Raw genomic sequence first — 19,755 nt, forward strand, 5'->3', positions numbered from 1 at the left:
TGTAGGATGATTGATGAAAATTTAACCATGTTATTTGTGTTACTAATTATAATAAATAGTTATGTTTGGTTCTACATAAAAATATCTCTTTGACTTATCATTTTATCGTTTGTGCATTTCCAACAAATATTGTAACATTGTTATCGTATTATAATTATATTAAAAAAAGTGAAAATACATCTATTTTATATTATTGAAGTTAATAATCGGTTTATTGTCACCTATGCATAAGTGATTTTATGCATAAGTGATTTTATCATGACGGTTACTTAACTCATCCCAAGGAACCAATAAAATTATTTATAAATAAATAAAATATGAAAATTATATTTCACTTATCTTAAATGTGATTGATCCACCTAGGATCATGTGTTATTTAAACCCAAACTTTTTCATTGATCATTTAGCCAACCGCGGTATATAATTGAAAAGATCACAAATTATTGGTATGTAAATTAATTTGTTCATTTTAATAAATTACATAATTAATTATGTTAAATCGTAGAATCGTTCGTCCTTGCATCGCACGGAAACGGGTTACTATCCTAGTACAAACTCAAGGCAAGGAAAAAACCAAGCTTGTTCTTATGTGCTCACGACATCGTCGGTATGTCGTCCCTTCCTGTCTTTGATGCAACCATAAGCTTAAAAAACCACTTGAAGTAGCATTATATTCCAGACTAACACATGCATCCATCACTTCAGTTACCTCAATATCTTTGCTTTGTTTTTCATTTACGCTAATTTGGATATAGAATTGTGTAGAAAACATTTTGGCGCCTATCGCTTATAAACTTGCAATTACGGCACGTGGGTCTTATGGATCAAATATTTATAGATTGGACCCCATCATAAATGTCTAGGTTGGTTCTGGATTAATGATCCTCTCTCGATATACCTAAGAATGTACATATACCTTTACATATATGATTAAAGCCCACCCTTTGCTTCCATTGCCCATTTTTGCTGGCACTCTATTTATTCTCACCGGCGTCAAGTGCTTCAGTTTCTATTATACATACACAGAAATAGATACATTCATATATTGTACGTAGCATTTGCTCGTTTTAATATAAAAAACAAATAATGTTTAAAAATCTTCCAAATGTCTTGAAAATCTGTGGGCAAAATGAGGGGAGAAAGAAGAAATAATGTTCACACTCCATCTACCCCTAAACATAGATAGACATAGTCATAAAAAATAAACCAAACTACCATAACTTTAAAGTTTAAATAGCCATTTCACTACAATTTCAAGTGCAATAAATAAACGAATCAAGAATGTGACTTTGAGAAAACTAACTCCCCTCATACACCTTCTTGAAGAGAGTATATAAACCTTATTGATGCATGCAAGACCGGTCCAACACTGAACGAGACCTAAAGCAAACTTTAAAAGTGAGGCATTTTTACCTAAAGAAATATTTATTTATTAATATTTTTGTGGCCTTTTTACATAGTAAAAAAAAAATTCGAGGCCTTCTTTTACTTAGTAAAAAAAAAAAAATTAGAGGCCTAAAGTCCTTGCTTGGGTGGCTTGGCCCTTGTGCCAGCCCTGGATACATGTTCTTTCTACTAGAATCCTTCTTCTATACAAAGCCCAATTATGAAGCTCAACGAGGGTGGTCCTAGATGATCATAATCATATATTCCTGATGTGGTCCTGAAATGAATGTATAGAAAGTAGAACTTTCCAGATGCTGTATTTCTGCAACAATTACTAGAATTGAAATTCTAGATTTATCAACCAGCTGGCTTACAGATATTTCTACAAGAACTCCGACATTGCGTTGACACTCCACGCCAGGTATTATGGCATGAAAGAATAAATTAAGATTATAATTCACCTCAGTCTGAACTTCAAGGTGCCTTAAAAGAGGGGAATTAAGGATTTAACTCAGAGTGTCAACAATTAAAATGAAATTACTCATGTCAATGTTTAACTGGATGCTTGCCAAAAAAACTAATAAATCAATGTCTAACTAGATATTAGCAATGCTCATGAAGCAGCTTCCGATCGATGATGGGTTAGCAGTGCAGCCATCAATAACCTGTATGATGAGTTTCTGAAATTCACGATTGTTTTCAAAAATAATGTATATTCTTCACCTTAGTTTCGTCACGGATGGACTACAATGTTCAACGATGTCTTCTAATCACATTTCATCCTCATTAATGTCCACTCTTTTCTTTATGATAAGGATTTAGACATGCTCGGTTCATACTAAAGATCGAGACTTAGGAAGGCTACCAATTAAAAGCTCCCATCATATCAAACCTAAAATAGTTTTCTATAAAGGCTTCTATAATACGACATAGCTTTGTACAAAATAAATGAAGCTGGTACAACGGAAGTCGTAATAGGATTGCAAGCACAAATTCTAAAGGAAAGGTTTCTGAAATTCACCAGAAAGGGAGTTAGTCAGCACTAAAACCCTAGGAAATAAATTAGAATCCACCAAAGTTCGAGAGAAACCCCGTTTTATAATAATCCAAAAATGGTCTTTGGCTAATGTCAGACAACTGCTTAAATAGAAATCCTAATAGAAACAAAAATAACATAATTTCCTAAAAGATCCTAAACTCAATTAGAAAGTAAATAGAAATAACAAATCCTAACAAATTGATTCTAACTTAATTAAAAACAAAATCGATCTTAAATGTATTTAAAAATACTAAAAATAATAAATTTTAATTAATCTGCTCCTGCATCAAAAGCAAATGAATGTGAAACGGCTGAATTAAAGAACTTGCTATAATGGTTTAGATATATACAAAAGGGGAAAAAGCTCTTCAAAATGGTTTCAAATGTCTTTGTAGAGAAATGCAGCCTTTTTTACAACAAGTATACCAAAAAAACTGGGTGGTTTCTATGATACCCACAATGTATCATACATGAAGGATGTGATTGGTCCACAACAAAAATAATTTATATTTTCATTTTTTTCTTTTTAAATACGGAGGATGTGATTGGTCCACAACCTTTTCGTGTATCATACCCACACAAGTGTTGTGGTATCGTAGCAAGCACCAAAAAACTGCATGCTTCATCACTTACTTTCATTCATCTTGAAACGCATCATAGATAGCTCATAAAATACCTTGGTGATGCTAAAGAGTGAAAATAGCGTTGTAGTCAACATCAATGCTATTTTTAAACCCTAGAATGACCCTTTCTTACACTACTAGAAATTCGGCTATTTCCTGCGCATTTTCCTGCGAATTTAGCTCGAAAATTCGCGAAAACTATTCGCAGGAAACCTGCGAAAGTTTTCGCGAATTTTCAATACTCAGCTAATACCTTCGTGGATAATGGTTGCTGTGATTTTCAGAAATCGCAGGAAATTTCCTGCGATTTTCCCTTCCAAATGTGCTGCAAAAATCGCAGGAAATACCTGCGACATTTTCTGCGATTTTCACCTCAAAATGCGCCGCAAATATCGCATGTAAGAAAATTTTCCCTAATAAATTCGTAGGAAATTTCTAGAGGTAATTTTTTTTAATGCCCAGATTTTATGTTGAAAATTGAGATTTTTTTTATTTAAAAAATAGACAAGTGTGGAATAATGACACATAATGATAGTAATCAAATGGTACATCATATTAATTGTCTAATATCTTCATCTTCATGGCTATGTTGAGGTGATGGAGGTGGATGAGAACAAGATCCAGCAAATCCTAAATGTTGCATTAAAGCCGCTAATTAACTTTTTGTCTCATTCAACTCTTTTTTCATCTCTAATTTGTCTTGCTCTTGTCTTTGCAATAACTCATTTTGCCTTTGAAGTGACTCATTTTGTCTTTGTAATGACTCATTCAAGGCATGAATTTAATTTCTTAAATCTTCCTCTGATTTAAGTTGCTTTGAAGGTGGAATCAATATCTTACCTACACTCCCAAGACCAAAAACTCTCCCATTCTTCTTTCCAAACGAATCCACCCATAAATCCAAGTCCGATGGCATACCTATGGAGGGTAGACTATCATTTTCATCTTCTCCCAAAACCCTTGAACTTTGAGAAGATATCTCATTCTTTCTTTGCTCAAACTTTTCCTACATGTATGACCAAGGAAACATATGTCTTAGTCTGATGTAAAACACCCAAGCTAATTTAAAAAGTGCAGATGACAGACCAAGGAAACAGGGTTAATATCATGAATCGGAATGAGAAGCATGATGTGTGAATTACTACAAGACAACTTCATAAACATTTTCATATTAGTACAGGGCAAGCACATTTGCTCAGCACATTTGCTCAGCACATTTGTTCACCATTTTTCATATAATAAAGGAAGGTTCTGAGAGCGTGGTTGTACAGGGCAAGAAGAAATTTTTTTTTGACAGTAACGTGGTTGTAGAAGAATGGTCGAAAGATGACAAAAAGATAATATATATTAAAAGTATTTAATAATATAAGACATAAGTTTCCTGCGCAAATTGCTTAGATTTTAATTTTTTAAATTTTTTGCGATTTTTCCTGCGCATTTTTCCCACGCATTTTTCCCTCTAAAAATTTCAAATTTTTAGCGAAATTTCTAGCGAAACTTTTCCTGTAAACTTTTTCGAAAATAAATTCGCAGCAAATATTCAGATCTAGCGACGAATTCTGGTCCGTAGGTAAGTTTGCAAGAAATTTTGTGATTACTTGCGAAGATTTCTTCATAAACATTATTCAGGAAAAAACAACCAAATCACAGCAAAATTCGCAGGAAATACCTGCGAATAAAAATTGCCAAAAAATGCGCAGGAAAAAAGCACATTTCTAGTAGTGTTATCATGAACTTGATGAGGAGTATATTGAGTTAACCAACAACTATATCTTTATAAAAGTAGTAATATCATTTTTATCTTCTACAATTTTGAGAAAAGTAACCATAGGTCTTAGTTATCATCATTTATATGTTAATCCATCAATTTAATGTTTAAGTATAAAAATGTCTCGTGTAACTACCAGTACTGATCGGCTCAAAATGTATATATGCCACTAGTATAACTTTTCAATTGTGCAAGCCAAGCTTTTTTTTTTATCAGCAAAGTGAATAGATATATTGACAAATGAGGCACAAGGGGTGCCTCAACCCATGTACAAGTACAAAGAAGGTAAAGAGACAAACAGAAAAAGAAAAGGCTCAACATAAGGAACAGTAGCCTTCTTGCTCAAATAACACATCCAGCGAAATACCAAAAAGAAAGCAACAAGACTAAGCCTTAATTTTAGTTTAGAGCTCCTTCAAGACCAACCAAGTGGAAACATATGCTCTGTTACTGTCCAGCACGAATGGAAAGGGGTCTCGCAGCAAACTATGAATATGTCCCTACAGTCACTGAAGTGATGATCTTAAAGGGATCCCAAACAGATCAATGGATTGGAAGTCCATTCATATAGAGAGTAGCAGAAATTTTTTGTTCTTCCTTTGAGCCATAGCCATGATTTATACTGTATTGAATCCAAAGCTAAAGAAAAGTCTGCACTCTCACCTTGAAAAATAACTCTATTTCTATAATGCCACAGGAACCAAACAGTTGACAGCCAAATTACACTCCTTCCTCCCTTCTTATCCCTACCATTGCTAGTTTCCTGGAATGACATGTAATGCAACTTCCCTTCCTCCGGCATGACAATGGTGTTTCCCAACCAGCATAGAACTCGATTCCATACACGCCAAGAATTAGTGCAAGTGAAAAACAAGTGTGATGTTGTTTCCTATGATTGAGAACAGAAAGAACACAGTGTTTGGGTAGAATTTTGAAAAATACCTCTTCTTTTAAGGTTCTCCTTCGACTGAATTCGATTAATCAGAACTTTCCATGCCAGTGATAGCACGTTGGAGGGTGCTTTGGCTGACCATAAATTGCGAAAGCATTTATCTGCAGGTTCAATTACATCCCCTTGTAGAAGAAGGTGTACTGGTATGGGCTTATAGGGCGCATTAATTCTATAAGCGTCGAGAACTTAGGAAATATGCATTACTGATATGGGCGTACCAACTTTGTAATATTGTGGGCTTTGCAATACTTGTACATATAATGAGCCGGGCGATCCATGATCCCAAGCGGGTCAGAACCAAGCTATAAATATTAGACACCACCCAAGTGGTGGGGGGTCTAACTTTTCACACATTTTCTCATTTTGTCAGTTTTCTCTTCGCTCTCCGATTTGCTTAGCCCTGCTTCTTTGGTTCCAGACCGGAACATTGGCGCCCACCGTGGGGCTTCTGTAAAACAAATCCCCACTACCACGAACAAGAGGCTATGTCAATTCTACTTCTGAGAGAGGAGGGCGAACGAAATTGAAAGGGAAACGATACAATAAATCCCTGTCAAAATGTCAGTTTCAAAAGGAAATAATGCTTTGACATCAAAGAGGAGGGCGAACGAAATTGGTGACATCAAACCAAAAATTCAACATCAGGAAACAGATCGAGGAAAAGGGAAGGAGATGAAGAGGAGAACAGAAATTCGCGGCGGCGCGATCTTCAACGGTGGGGTGAAAGCCCAGACGCGGGCGAAATTTGATGCTTGATGACAAAATATGCAATATAAACCGCCGAAGCCCCAACTTTTGGGTTGAAACCGCCCACTCAATATCAACCGCCAATGTCATTTTGTCTCAACTGCCACTTTGGAGTTGCAACCGCTCATTCCCGCCACATCTGAAGGATGACTCTTCAAGCCATTCCATTTCTTTGATCCCTATCTCTGACTCTTTTTCCTTTTAAAAGTTTCTTTGCGCATTTTCATTGAGTCGATGCTCTCTTTCGGCTAGCAAATTTTCACCCTCTATTGTCATTTATTTTGTGCAAATTGCAGATTTCAACATTGCACACAAAGTGTTTGATCAAATGTCACAATGAGATGTTTTTTCATTGCGAGTAGGGCGATGCAAATTGGACCGCTCTGCTCAAGTCTCAAAGGCGAAAAGATATGACATCTGTGCCGGTGACTTTCGAAAGTGATTTCAACATTGCACACAAAGTGTTTGATCAAATGTCACAATGAGATGTTGTTTCATTGCGAGTAGGGCGATGCAAATTGGACCGCTCTGCTTAAGTCTCAAAGGCGAAAAGATATGACATCTGTGCCGGTGACTTTCGAAAGTGGTACCCTTTAAACTCACTCATGTTATCTGTTTATTCATAATCTTGGCCTTTTGGGGCTGCTTGTGCTATTAGTTGTTAAACTGATTTAACATTGTTTAAATATGATTCCACTACTATGCGATGTGATGATTTATTCGAAACTGGATCTTTTCATCAATGATTTTAATTACAAGTGATTCTGGCATTTCGTATTCGGGCTTAGTGTTTTTTGAAAGTGAATCATTTATTATTTTCCAAGGTCAGTTGACAAACTTTAAGAAAGCCCATATGTTCATCTTGAAAAGAATGGAGTATATTTAGTAAACGTTTTTGAAACATCTATACTTAAAACATGTTCTTTTTCTTGAGTTACATTTACATGATGAGTTTGTGACACACATGATGTTTGTATACATATGCTTGAGTTGCTCTTGTGTCGAAATTCTTCTTTGAAAGAGTGCAAGTGAGAGCAAGTCTTGGACGTTTTATTCTTCTGGCAAGTATTAAGTTTTACAAGATATTATTTTGTTATTGCAATTTTTAAAGACAAATAAAAGGAGATGGAGATTAGTTTTTCTTACTTGGGCGTGGAAATTAAAACATTGGGCGGAGAGCAACTAGTTTTGATATCGTCAATGTGTTATATTATATTTTATCTTAGGCTAACAAGGTGATGAGTTGACAGGTGATGAGTTGACTAAAAACAGTCAAATGATACAACATTATGCACTCTTTTCTCTACCCGGGCGGGAGAGTTTTTAATGAGGCATAATTCTTAAAACATTGCTTGAACAAGCATGTTCTTCATTTCTCCAACTTAGGTCTATCAATTGGGCGATGCTAGACAATTGAGATAAGAGTAAGACTCTTAAAACTAGAGCATCTGACCACGGATTCATAAGTACATCCTTGATTGGTTTAAGCTTACCCAATTCAAGCACAAAGCCTCCAAGCGAGCAAAAGCCTTGTTAGATCATCAATAAAAAACGAGCATAATGCCAAGAAATTAATTGACATTAACTTTCTTGGTGGAATCTTGATTAAGTTCAAGTGTTAAAACCTTATGAATTCAGAGAATAGTTGATAGAGAAATGATGAGATTGTTGGGCTAACAATATCGTTTTTACAAATGGTACAACCTACTACACACACGTGAATTTTGAGGCTGTGAAGGGACAACTGGAGTCAACTTGTACGCGCTACACAAAGATTAAGAAGCAACAACAGAAGTTGAAATGACAAAGGAATGACTACTTAGCTTTTATGTCTTTGAATTTTTATTTTATTTTGGAGCCTGTGCGCCCATTATTTTCTTTGCACATTTTTGGGCGTATCAATTACTCGTTAGTCTTTGTGTAGTGTTGGGTGAGTTGATTACTTGTGGGCTCGAAAAGAAGACACACTTCATCTTAAAGCTTTTAAGACTTGCTGTCTTGTGGGCATGTGTACTGGTATGAGCTTATAGGGCGCATTAATTCTATAAGCGTCGAGAACTTAGGAGATATGCATTACTGATATGGGTGTACCAACTTTGTAATATTGTGGGCTTTGCAATACTTGTACATATAATGGGCCGGGGATCCATGATCCCAAGCGGGTCAGAACCAAGCTATAAATATTAGACACCACCCAAGTGGTGGGGGGTCTAACTTTTCACACAGTTTCTCATTTTGTCAGTTTTCTCTTCGCTCTCCGATTTGCTTAGCCCTGCTTCTTTGGTTCCAGACCGGAACAGAAGGTATGCAGATTTATTAGAGAATTTTCCCCCCTCCTCCTTTGTCCAGAGCCAATCATCTAGGATGCCCTCCGAAAGAGAATGAGAAGACACAGTTTGTAGAAGTCCAGTTACCATGTTGGTTTCCCTATCCAGAATTGATCGGCGCCAATTAAACTCCCAATGCCAAGAGCCATTTAACCAAGCACCCATCTCCTTAATTGTATTGTGTTGCTGGTTAGAGATATTAAAAAGTCTCCCAAATTTTTCTCTCAATATGCCTGAACCCAACCGGTTTTCATTCCAAAAGTCCACCTCATTACCCTCCCCAATTTTTCGTCTAAGACCTCCTTCCATCCAATCCCCCCCCCCCTCAGTCTCAAAGCACATCAAGTGGAGATCTTTCCACCAATTTGACGCATTCGAAGGTACCGAATTGTTGTACTTAGCCCTTAAGATCTTGCACCAAAAATTATCTTTTTCCTTCAACAATCTCCATCTCCATTTTCCTAAGAGTGCCTTATTAAAGAGACCTAAGTTTTTCACTCATAAACCCCCTTCCTCCCTAGGTCTACACACGGTACTCCATCTTACCCAAGCTATCTTGGCTTCTTCCTCTACCGCCCCCCCAAAGAAAGGATCTCATCAAATTCTCACATTTATGGACAATTCCTACCGGCATTCTAAAAAATGAGATATGAAACAAGGGAAGAGCGGTCAAGACACTTTTTAAGAGGCAAAGTCTACCCCCGAAAGATAGAGTCTTTCTCTTCCCCCTAGAAAGCCTCTTCTTAATCTTTAAGATCACCGGCTCCCAAAACTGAAGACTTCTCAGGTTTCCACCGATGGGTAGCCCAAGGTATACAAATGGTAGCTTTGTGATTCTACAATGAAGTATTGTTGCCATCCTTCTCTCCAAATCTTCACTCATTGCAATCCCCACTAATCTGCTCTTGAAGAAATTTACCTTTAGGCCCGAAATCAATTCAAAGCACCTAAGGATGCATTTTAAGGAAACCATCCAAACGGTAATAAACAGCTTTGTCAAATAACCTTCAAAGCAATCAAACACTAAACGTTACATCATTTAAAAAACTCATTAATCAAACTAGGCCTGTCCATGTACAACCGGCCCGAACCGGGCCCGACTAAACCGAGGCCTTTTTTGGCCAAACGGGCCGGTCGGGCCAGATTTCGGGTTAACCGGGTGCAAAAATGCGGTTTTAGGCGAGTTGGTTCGGTCGGTGTCGGATTGGGCTCGAGCCCGACCGAACCGACCGAAGTATCTATGTTTAAAAAAAAAAAATAGGCCCAATCCATTCCAATAGTGATAGTCCATTAGAAACCCTACTTTTATCTTTTTAAGTTACAAACCTCACTTTCTATCTATCAAGCCGTCACACACACAAAGTCACACATCTTCAGAGCACCAACCTGCAAACCCTAAGCACCACCCAGCGCCGCCACCTCCTCTCAAACACCGCACGTCATCGTCGCCTCCTTCTTCATGCGCTTCCACCCTCACCCACACGGTTTCGAGCCTCCTTCTTCTTTGTTCGCCGTCGCCCTCGCACGACGGAGGGGGTTAAGTCCCCACCATCGATGAATCGTACTAGGACCAGATGATGGATTGCATTTGGTTGGAGCAGCGACGACGGAGGGGGTTACGTCGCCACCATCGAACACCGTCTCTCACCACCAACCCAGGTCGCTGGTCTCTGGCTCTACCTCACTTGATCTGACTCTCCCTCTCGCGATCTAGATCTCCCTCTCTTGATCTGGCTCGATCTTCAAAATATGGTGTGAAGAGGACACCGTTCATGGCCTCTCTTGATCTGGTTACAGTGATGGTTTTTTTTCAGTGTAAAAATTAGGTCTTTTTTCTTCTAAGAATTCTTGATCTATGTAATATGTATTGGAATTGAATGCATGTTTTTGAAAAGTTTCTGTCTTTTCTATGATTTGTTGAGGGTTAGGGTTTCTATTTGCTGGATCTTCCTCTCTTTTTGTGATTTTCTTTTTTATAAAAAACCGACAGCACCGACCGAACCGAATGTAACCCGAAAAACCCGAACCTGATAAACCCGATTCTGCTGGATGGTCGGTGGCGGGCCTGATGGTTGGGTGTTTTTCACCCGCCGTAACCGACGGCGTCGGCCCGAAACCGACCGTACCCGACCTATGGAAACCCCTAAATCAAACTAAATGGTAAAAAACAATCTAATAAAACAAATAATAGGCCTTTAAAAACTAGCTAGTAACGTAACTTTATAAACAATTACAACAAAACTGTTTCTAATTAAAGAAAATTGAAAGTAGATAATAATTCTCATCATGGCTAAGATTCAACTTTAGCCTGAAACGGAAGTACTTTTTGGACACTTTAATCGAACCATGGTGGTGTTTATAATAACAGGTGATTGAATGATTTAGATGCCAATCATGGCTCTACAAAAGTTGACAGTCACTTACGGCGATAATTTCTATAATGATTTTTTCCTAGTTAAGGAATGTTATTTCCTAATAAAGGTTTTTTGTTTCATTACTGATTATGTATATGTATTGTTTTCTCATTTATTATTTTGATTATCGTTGCGTTCTAGCACTGAATTGGATTTTTCCTTTGGAGAAAAGACTTACATACCGTGTCATATTATGATGTTTTTCTGTTCTCTAATCATAACATAAAGAGTTAATTAATGATTAAAATAAATAGTCTCTCATTTTATAAGTTGGTTTGACTTTAGTCATTCGCCAGAAAAATAATATTTAGTGGCGGTAAAAAATTGTCTGTAACTTATATCCATTGACTGTAGAGAAGGGATATAGAAATTCTTAAGTTTCTAACGGTAGAAGGTTGGGTGATTTACCAAGGTACGAACTTTAACTTACTTTGCAAGAAAAAAGAATAAGTTACAAGTGTAAATTTTTTTTGGAATACAACCGATTTATTAAAATAGAGAAAAAAGTACAACCCCTCAAAGAAGGGACGAAGTAGAACAACCCACAAAACCTTGCCAAGGAAAGACAACCAACAAGGAAAACCCCAAAAAAAAAATGAAAGCCACGACAACCAAAAAAACTGCAGATACCGAACAAACACAACACCAACAAACAAAAGCGCTAAGAACCCTTGGGCCCATTTTCCTTTAGGAACACCGGCAAACTGTGAATCGTCTCTTTCTTGCTCTCATGAAATTCCAATCCCGCTCGTTTACCCATAAGCCAAACCTTCTTAGCGCGAGTGAAATATGGACTAGTGGAAGAAGGAGAACTGGTCGGAGGAGGGTTGCTTGCCACAAACCTCTTGTACGACGTTTTTTGGCCGGCCTCTAGGTTTACGAAGAGACTCCTCTGCTCCACGCCTCGCCTTATGAATCTTTCTAGGTTGACCACAAGTGTAAAAATTGTGTCAAGAAATTGGTGTGCTCAAGCACATCATTTATAAAAAAGGGGAAATAAGAGGGAAATCTTCAAGAATCCTCATTCCCTTTAATTTTAAAAACTTAAAAGTAAAATAAAAGAAGAATGTGAACAGGTATGGAACCTAGAACAAGCATAAAATTCAAAAATTAACTAGATGATAGTTGCGACTTTATTACATGTCTTTATGGTTGAATCATAACAACAGTATATGATTGTTCATTAATCACGATGCTCAAAATTTTAAAAAGCTTAAAATATCTGAGGCACATGGAGTAAAATTTAATGAATTTCACCTCGGCCAAAAACTAGTTTAAAGCAAATTTTATCCATGATTTGTTAACACCTTTAAGTGTTTTTTCATTTAGATTGTTTGCATTGCATCTCGAAAAACTATTTCATTCATAAAGGCTCCATTATAATTAATATAAACATGAAAACTTTATATTGCATTGCATAATATGTCAAGCCGGAGGCTCCTGTTCTGGCCACCATATGTCTACAAGGTCCAATATCGTCTTGGACGACCCAAAGTTTTACAACTAAGTGGACACTTGTTAGTTAGCCGAGACGATCTAAACGAGGGTCATCTCGTCCTATAGTTAGCCGAGCGGAACAAAATTGACACATTTACTAAACAATTGCAAGATACCTAAAGGTAACCATCATCTTGGAATTCGTTCACATGCATCACATTAATGTCCAGTGCGTCAATTACGACTCTCGCTATGCCTATAAATATTGGTCTGATCATTCATTTACATAAGCATTACTCATTTTACTATGTCGCCGCCACCACTACGACGCTCCACCACGGCTACCATCGTTGATACCGTCATCATTATTGCCACTACTACCACCACCGCCGCCGCCACCACCTCCACCACCGTCGCCACCACCACCCTCCACCACCACCGCTGCCACCACAACTGCGACTGTCGCCGCCACCAGCACCATCGTCGCCGCTACCACTACCGCGCTCCACCACTACCCCACCATTGATATCGTCATCGTTATCGCCACTACCACCGCCGCAACCACCCTCCACCACCATTGTCGCCACCACCCTCCACCACTGCTACCATTGCCGCTACTGCCACTATTACCACCACCGCCGCCGTCACCACCATTCACCACCACCGCCACCATCATCACTTTCCAATACCAATACTACCACCACCACCACTATCGCCATTATATTATACAGTGTATGACCAAACGTTGTATAGTATTAAAATTTTATCAGACCTTATCCTATCAGGCTTAATACAACTAAGTCATATATTATACAGCGTACCAAACATGCTCTAAGACTTTGAGCTTTTCTCTCTTTGTTCTAATATTGACTTAAGCAAAATTTCTTAGAGTTTTATCCACTTACAACCCAACATATAAAGGAACTCATTGAGTAATGAATTAGTGTGCCCGGCCGAGATATATATTAATATTACATCACCTGACACTTTGGTGGCCTGTTGCTGTGACAATTATAATTAGAAGCATTATTAGTTATACCTTTTATATGTAAACGAAAATCAACTGACAAATTATTGATGGCTCCCAATTTCAGGTCAAGCCTGCAACCACAGGCAGGTAGTGGTGGATCCAGCGCTAAATAAAATGAAACTTCACCTAACAAATCTAAAGGAAAAGGAAAGAAAAACATGCAATATAATAACAAAAAAGCTTGATTGATAATTAGCTTTGCAATCCAAAAGGGCCAGATAAAAGTTCTGCTATCTCTTTGTTATGTTAGATGCATGGTGGCACTAGTTGCTAAAAGATAAAATTAGAAAGCGATGAAGACGGAAAGCCGAGGCCAAAAGCAATATGAAGAATCTCAAGGAGTAGTACACGAGTTAAAATGAGAGGTAGTGTGTTGAGGCTTCAGAAGAGTACTGGCTCCACTCCACTCTTGTCTAAGACATGAGAGTCTGTGTTAGTGCTCTGTTAGACCTCTCATTTTCTAAAAGCAGCTCTATCACTTTCTAAGGGCATCAGAAAAAGAGAAAAACTAGTAAGTAGTCAGGAGTGTAGTTTTTCTCAAGGACCCCCCTCTCTATTTTGTCAATCTTTAAAGTGTGAATTTTGCGGCTAATTAGGCTCTTTTCCCATTTCTAAGGGTATGTTTGGTAGAGAAAAGAAAAGAAAAGAAGAGAAAAAAGAGTAGAAAATGAGATGATTTTTTGGTTGCTTAATAGAAGAGAAAGTGATAAGAAAAGTAAGAAGAAAGAAAAAAAGTATATTTGTGAAATGACAAAAACATATCCTCAAGTGATAATATATAATAATAATTATTTTTTAGTTTGCAATATAATTAAAACATTTTTTATTATTTATAATATTTAAGTAAACTATTATTATAATACATATTTTATATTACAAAGTAATATGTATTATAATTAAAAATTAAGATAAAAGTAAATTAATTAAAATGAAAATGACGTAATACACCAAAAAATGAGGGCATGGTAGACATTAGCATAGTATATTATTTCCAGTTTTCTTTCCACATGTGAGGTCGAGTAACTGCGCTTGGTTAGTTGGGCTGCTCCTTCTGATGGGTGGGTCGCGTTGAACACAAATGGGTCATCCTTGGGGAATCTAGGCAGGGCAAAGGTTGGCGGTGTTGTCCGCGATGCGGTGGGCAATTGGTTGTTTGGGTATTCATGGTTCATTGGTATTTCAGAAATTCTTAAGGTTGAGTTGTTGGCGATGCTTTTCGGGTTGTAGTGTTGTTGGGATCTTGGGTTTCGTCAGGTGGTGGTTTCATCGGACTCCATGGTGTTGTTGTCGCTTCTGCGTGATGGTGGGACGCGCTTCCATGTGTATGCAACCGTTATTGGCGCTATTTAAGCTTTGCTTCGGAGTAGGGGTGTTCGCGGATTGGATTGGATCGGTTTTGAGGAGAAAAACCATCCGATCCGATCTCATCGATTTTATGATTTTGTCATCAAATTGATTTTTTACTAAATTCAAATCCGAACCAATCCGATCCAATCTATAGCGGTTTGGATTGGATTGGATTGTTCGGTTTTTGTTTCACATTTTTACACTTTGAAATTGTGTTGTATAAATTTTAAAAAAATATAATATATGATAAATACAACGATATATAATTTATAACATTAATATAACATTCATAAATTATAACATAGTCAACATATTTTTAAATTATGATTATAATTGTTTACTTTGATGCATGTATATAGTTCAAATAATTACTTGAACTTTTTTTATTAAAACGTAATTATATAAATAAGAATGTGTGATATAATCAATATATATACAATCGATATGTACTATGTAAGTGTAAATGAAATGATATATGTATAACTAAAAGTATACATATTTGTGAATGTTCGGTTTGGATTGGATTGGTTCGGTTTTAGAAATCAAATCCGAAATCCGATCCGATCCAATAAATAATTTCGGTTTTTTCAATTTTCAGCTCGTTCGGTTTTCGGTTTGATTGGATTTCGGTTTTTTTAGATCGATTTGTCGGTTTTGTTTGGATTGGTTCGGTTATGAACACCCCTACTTCGGAGGGACTGGCGTGTTGAGCTTTAGCACATGCTCCACGAAGGGAATGCACTCGCAGATTGCTTGACTAAGGTTGTGTGTTGAGCTTTTTTTCTTTAAGCTTCTTGTACCAAAAAAATTATGAGTTGAGAACCATTTTTACTGTGGGGCCCACCTTTTAATCATCCAAATCTTTGTGATTGGGGTGGCCCCCACAGTAAAAATAAATTATTCACGAACGCTCCTCCCTCTCTGCGTGAATGGACTCGTCGACGCCGGTGAATTGCGAAGCTTTGGACGCCGTCGTCAGCGAAGATTCCTCCGCCGCTCTCTCTCCATCTTCTTCCCGATCTCCTCCGCTTCCACGCTCCTTCCATTCTTCTGTTTTGTTGCTCTAACTACCATTACCAACACACCAAACCCCATGCACCTGAACTCTCTGCTGCAAGCATGCTCTGCTTCCAAATCTCTCAACCAAGCAAAGCAACTTCACCACTACATGCTTCTCCACGGCTCACACCGCAAACCCTTCTTCACCACCAAGCTCATCCAAATCTACGCCGACTGCGACGACCTTCGCTCTGCCCATTCCTTGTTCCGCCAACTCCCCCAACCCAACGTCTTCGCTTTCACCTCCATCCTCGCCTTTCACTCCAGGCACGGCCTCGCACGCCAATGCATCGAAACGTACGCTGAAATGAGGTTCAAGGGTGTTTCGCCAGATGGGTATGTCTTCCCCAAGGTGCTCAAAGCGTGTGCTCAATTAGCAGCATTATTGGAAGTGGGTGTTGTGGTGCACAAAGATGTTGTGGTTTTCAGGTGGGATGTTGACTTGCGAGTTTGTAATTCTGTGTTGGATATGTATTCAAAGTGTGGGGATGTTGAGGGTGCAGCTCGGGTGTTCGATGAAATGCGTGAGAGGGATGTGTTTTCGTGGAATTCCATGATGTCGTGTTATGTGTGTAATGGGCTGTCTCAGAGGGCTGTGGAGGTGTTGGAGTCTATGAGGGTGGATGGGTGTGAGCCTGATGTTGTCACTCGGAACACGGTGATGGATGCTTATTGCAGGATGGGGCTAGTTAGTGAGGCCTCGAAGGTTTTTGAACAGATTAAGGATCCTAATGTTATTTCTTGGACGACGTTGATCTCAGGTTACTCCAGTGTTGGTAGGCATGGTGTTTCTTTGGGAATTTTCAGGGAAATGGTAAATGATGGTATGGTTTTCCCTGATGCGGGTGCTCTTTCTGGTGTCCTTGTTTCATGCCGGTGCTTGGGGGCTTTGGCCAGTGGGAAGGAAATACATGGTTATGGTCTGAAAATCATGCCTGGGGAAATTTTTTACAGGTCTGCTGGTGCTGCCTTGTTGACATTGTATGCCCGTTGCCGTAGACTTCATGATGCTGAAAATGTGTTTCACAGAATGGATAAATCTGATGTTGTTACATGGAATGCCATGATTTTTGGTTTCATTGACACAGGGCTGGGGCATTTGGCTGTTGAATGTTTTGGAGAAATGCAAGAAAGAGGAGTAAAGATTGATCATACCACTATATCTACCATATTGCCTGTTTGTGATTTGAGATGCGGAAAACAGATACATGCATATGTTAGTAAAACTGATTTCAATTGTAGTATGATTCCAGTTTACAATGCATTAATTCACATGTACTCAATCTGTGGATGCATTGCATATGCATATTCTGTGTTTTCCACCATGGTTGAGAGGGACTTGGTTACATGGAACACGATTATTGGAGGGTTTGGAATGCATGGACTTGGCCAAACTGCTTTGAAGCTTTTGCGAGAAATGAGTGATTCAGGCATTAACCCTGATTTAGTGACTTTTTCTTCAGCACTTTCGGCTTGTAGCCATTCAGGACTTGTGGATGATGGGATTGAACTCTTCTACAGAATGACAAAAGATTTTTGCTTAACCCCAGTAAAGGAACACTATTCATGTGTTGTTGACATGTTGGGTCGGGCAGGTAGGCTTGAAGATGCTTTTCATTTCATTAACCAAATGCCCTTGGAACCAGATAAACATATTTGGGGAGCTTTACTCTCTGCTTGCCAAGAGAACCAAAATATTAGTGTTGGTAAGCTGGCGGCAGAAAAATTGATCAGTTTGGAACCTCTTGAAGCTAGTCATTATGTGACACTGTCAAATCTATACTCAAGAGCCGGAAGATGGGATGATGCTGCAAGAATAAGGGTGATGATGGAAGGCCAAGGATTGTTGAAGCCATCTGCACATAGTTGGATTGGTACTGGAAGTTAACTTAGTGGTGAAAGACAGCATAATCACATCAATATTTTGCTCCTGCTTTAAGTTCAAAGTGTTACCATGTATTGTCAAAATGCAACTATTATTGAATTGCCTTGGGATGCGATGGACAATGATCATTGACAGCAATGGAAACAAACTATGATACTTACTAAAGACACTCAACAAGTGTTTGTTTCAAGAACATCGAGGAGCTAAATAACGCTTACTACGACAGAATGGAGGTGAGACAATAGAAGGTAACCAAATAAATTGTTATGTCTGGTGAAAGTTGAGAGCTGCAATTGTGACTAATTTTTTACAGCTTTTTTTAAGTGTGGTTATGCCGTTGTGTGGTAAAATGGCATTCATATTTGAGGAGGGATCAAATTACTCCAAGAGTAACTGTTTTCGTAGTTACTCCTCTTCATTTTTTACAGTATTTTACCGTTAGCTATGACATCTATATATATACACACATACATGGAGAAAGAAGAATAGTTCACTCCAATATGTGTGTGAGCATGCACATATGATGACTCCAAGATATTAAAGTTATGTATAGGCCTTACTACATAATTGCTCTATCAGTCTAGTTTCGTCTAGTTTTGCAAGGTTTTGGGCTTGTTCTTACATTGATTGTGTTTAAGTCGTTTCTAATTGTTCCTTAGCCTTAACTTGGTGAATTTTGGGTGTAATTTTTGAAGTTTTAATTCCCTAGCTACCTTACATATTCTAATTATCTGTTTTTATAGGTGCTACGATGGCAAAGGACATAGGAGAAGCTAGAGAAGAAGCAGATCAATTAGAACAAATTGAGAAGAGAGGAATCCAAGAATTCAACCAAGCAGGTTAGATCAGAATACAAGCAAGTGCATGTATGAAATCATTTTCCAAATTAAAAAATTAATTTAATATCATCTTGTAGCATTATGGCAGGTTTGCGCTTGAGGTGGTGGGGTTCTGGCTGTATCAAGATAGTGTTTAACCTGCTACTCTATTCCTGCAATTTTGGCAGGGAGTGGTCTGTATCAGCTTTGGTTTGAGACTGTGCGGCTTGTTTTGGTGAGTGAGCATGGTTGTGTGGTGTGAACAAGGTGGGTGTGGCGGGTAGGGAGCAATAATATGAATTTTGGGTGTGTTCGTTACAGTGTGGTGAGGTCTGGCCGTGTTGTCTATTATAAATCTCAGCTGTGTCTTATCAGGGATTCTTGAGACTCAATTGCTTATGTTGCTTCAGGTTTGTAGGCCAAGGGAAGAGAAGGGATGTCAAGCCTTTTCTTGTCTGATATGGTGGCATAATGTATGAATGGAGGGCTGTATATGGTTTTGTAAACCACATGTGCTGTAGATGAACAATCCTAGGCCAATGTAAGTTGAGTTAGCAGATTAGGTGGTTTACCGTGAAACATCGACTTCTATGCTGGATAGTTCACTCCATGTACATATCTAATATTTGCAATGTGGTCTGGTTTGTGATGCAGGTGATAGTGTAATGAAAGGGGCATGAATATATTTCTACACACCACATTGGATAAAAAGTATATCACATTGGACGTAGATGTGACTACTAAATGACATCACATCTTTCACTTAAAATCTTATTCTTTTATTATTTACTTTTAACTCAATTGAATTCTCAAGAGGTAACAATCAGATTTTGTTGCTATAAGAGTTCACAATAGCTTGTTACATTGTGTTTGAGACAGTTTCTGACATAAACATTTATGCAAGCGTTTGAGTAAGCTTAATA

General features: G+C 38.1%; 1 protein-coding gene across 1 annotated transcript; it reads left to right on the plus strand.

Moving 5' to 3' along the window:
• Nucleotides 1-15,776: 15,776 nt before the first annotated feature.
• Nucleotides 15,777-19,525, plus strand: LOC130715898 (pentatricopeptide repeat-containing protein At5g39350-like). Its single transcript, XM_057566048.1, has 4 exons — nt 15,777-18,262; nt 18,758-18,853; nt 18,931-19,162; nt 19,243-19,525. Exon 1 carries the CDS (start codon nt 16,164-16,166, stop codon nt 18,015-18,017), a length of 1,854 nt encoding a protein of 617 aa, XP_057422031.1. The 5' UTR covers nt 15,777-16,163; the 3' UTR covers nt 18,018-18,262; nt 18,758-18,853; nt 18,931-19,162; nt 19,243-19,525.
• The last annotated feature ends 230 nt before the right edge of the window (nt 19,526-19,755 follow it).

Source organism: Lotus japonicus, chromosome 4 (genome assembly GCF_012489685.1).
Source record: "Lotus japonicus ecotype B-129 chromosome 4, LjGifu_v1.2".
In the NCBI taxonomy this organism is placed as follows: Eukaryota; Viridiplantae; Streptophyta; class Magnoliopsida; order Fabales; family Fabaceae; genus Lotus; species Lotus japonicus.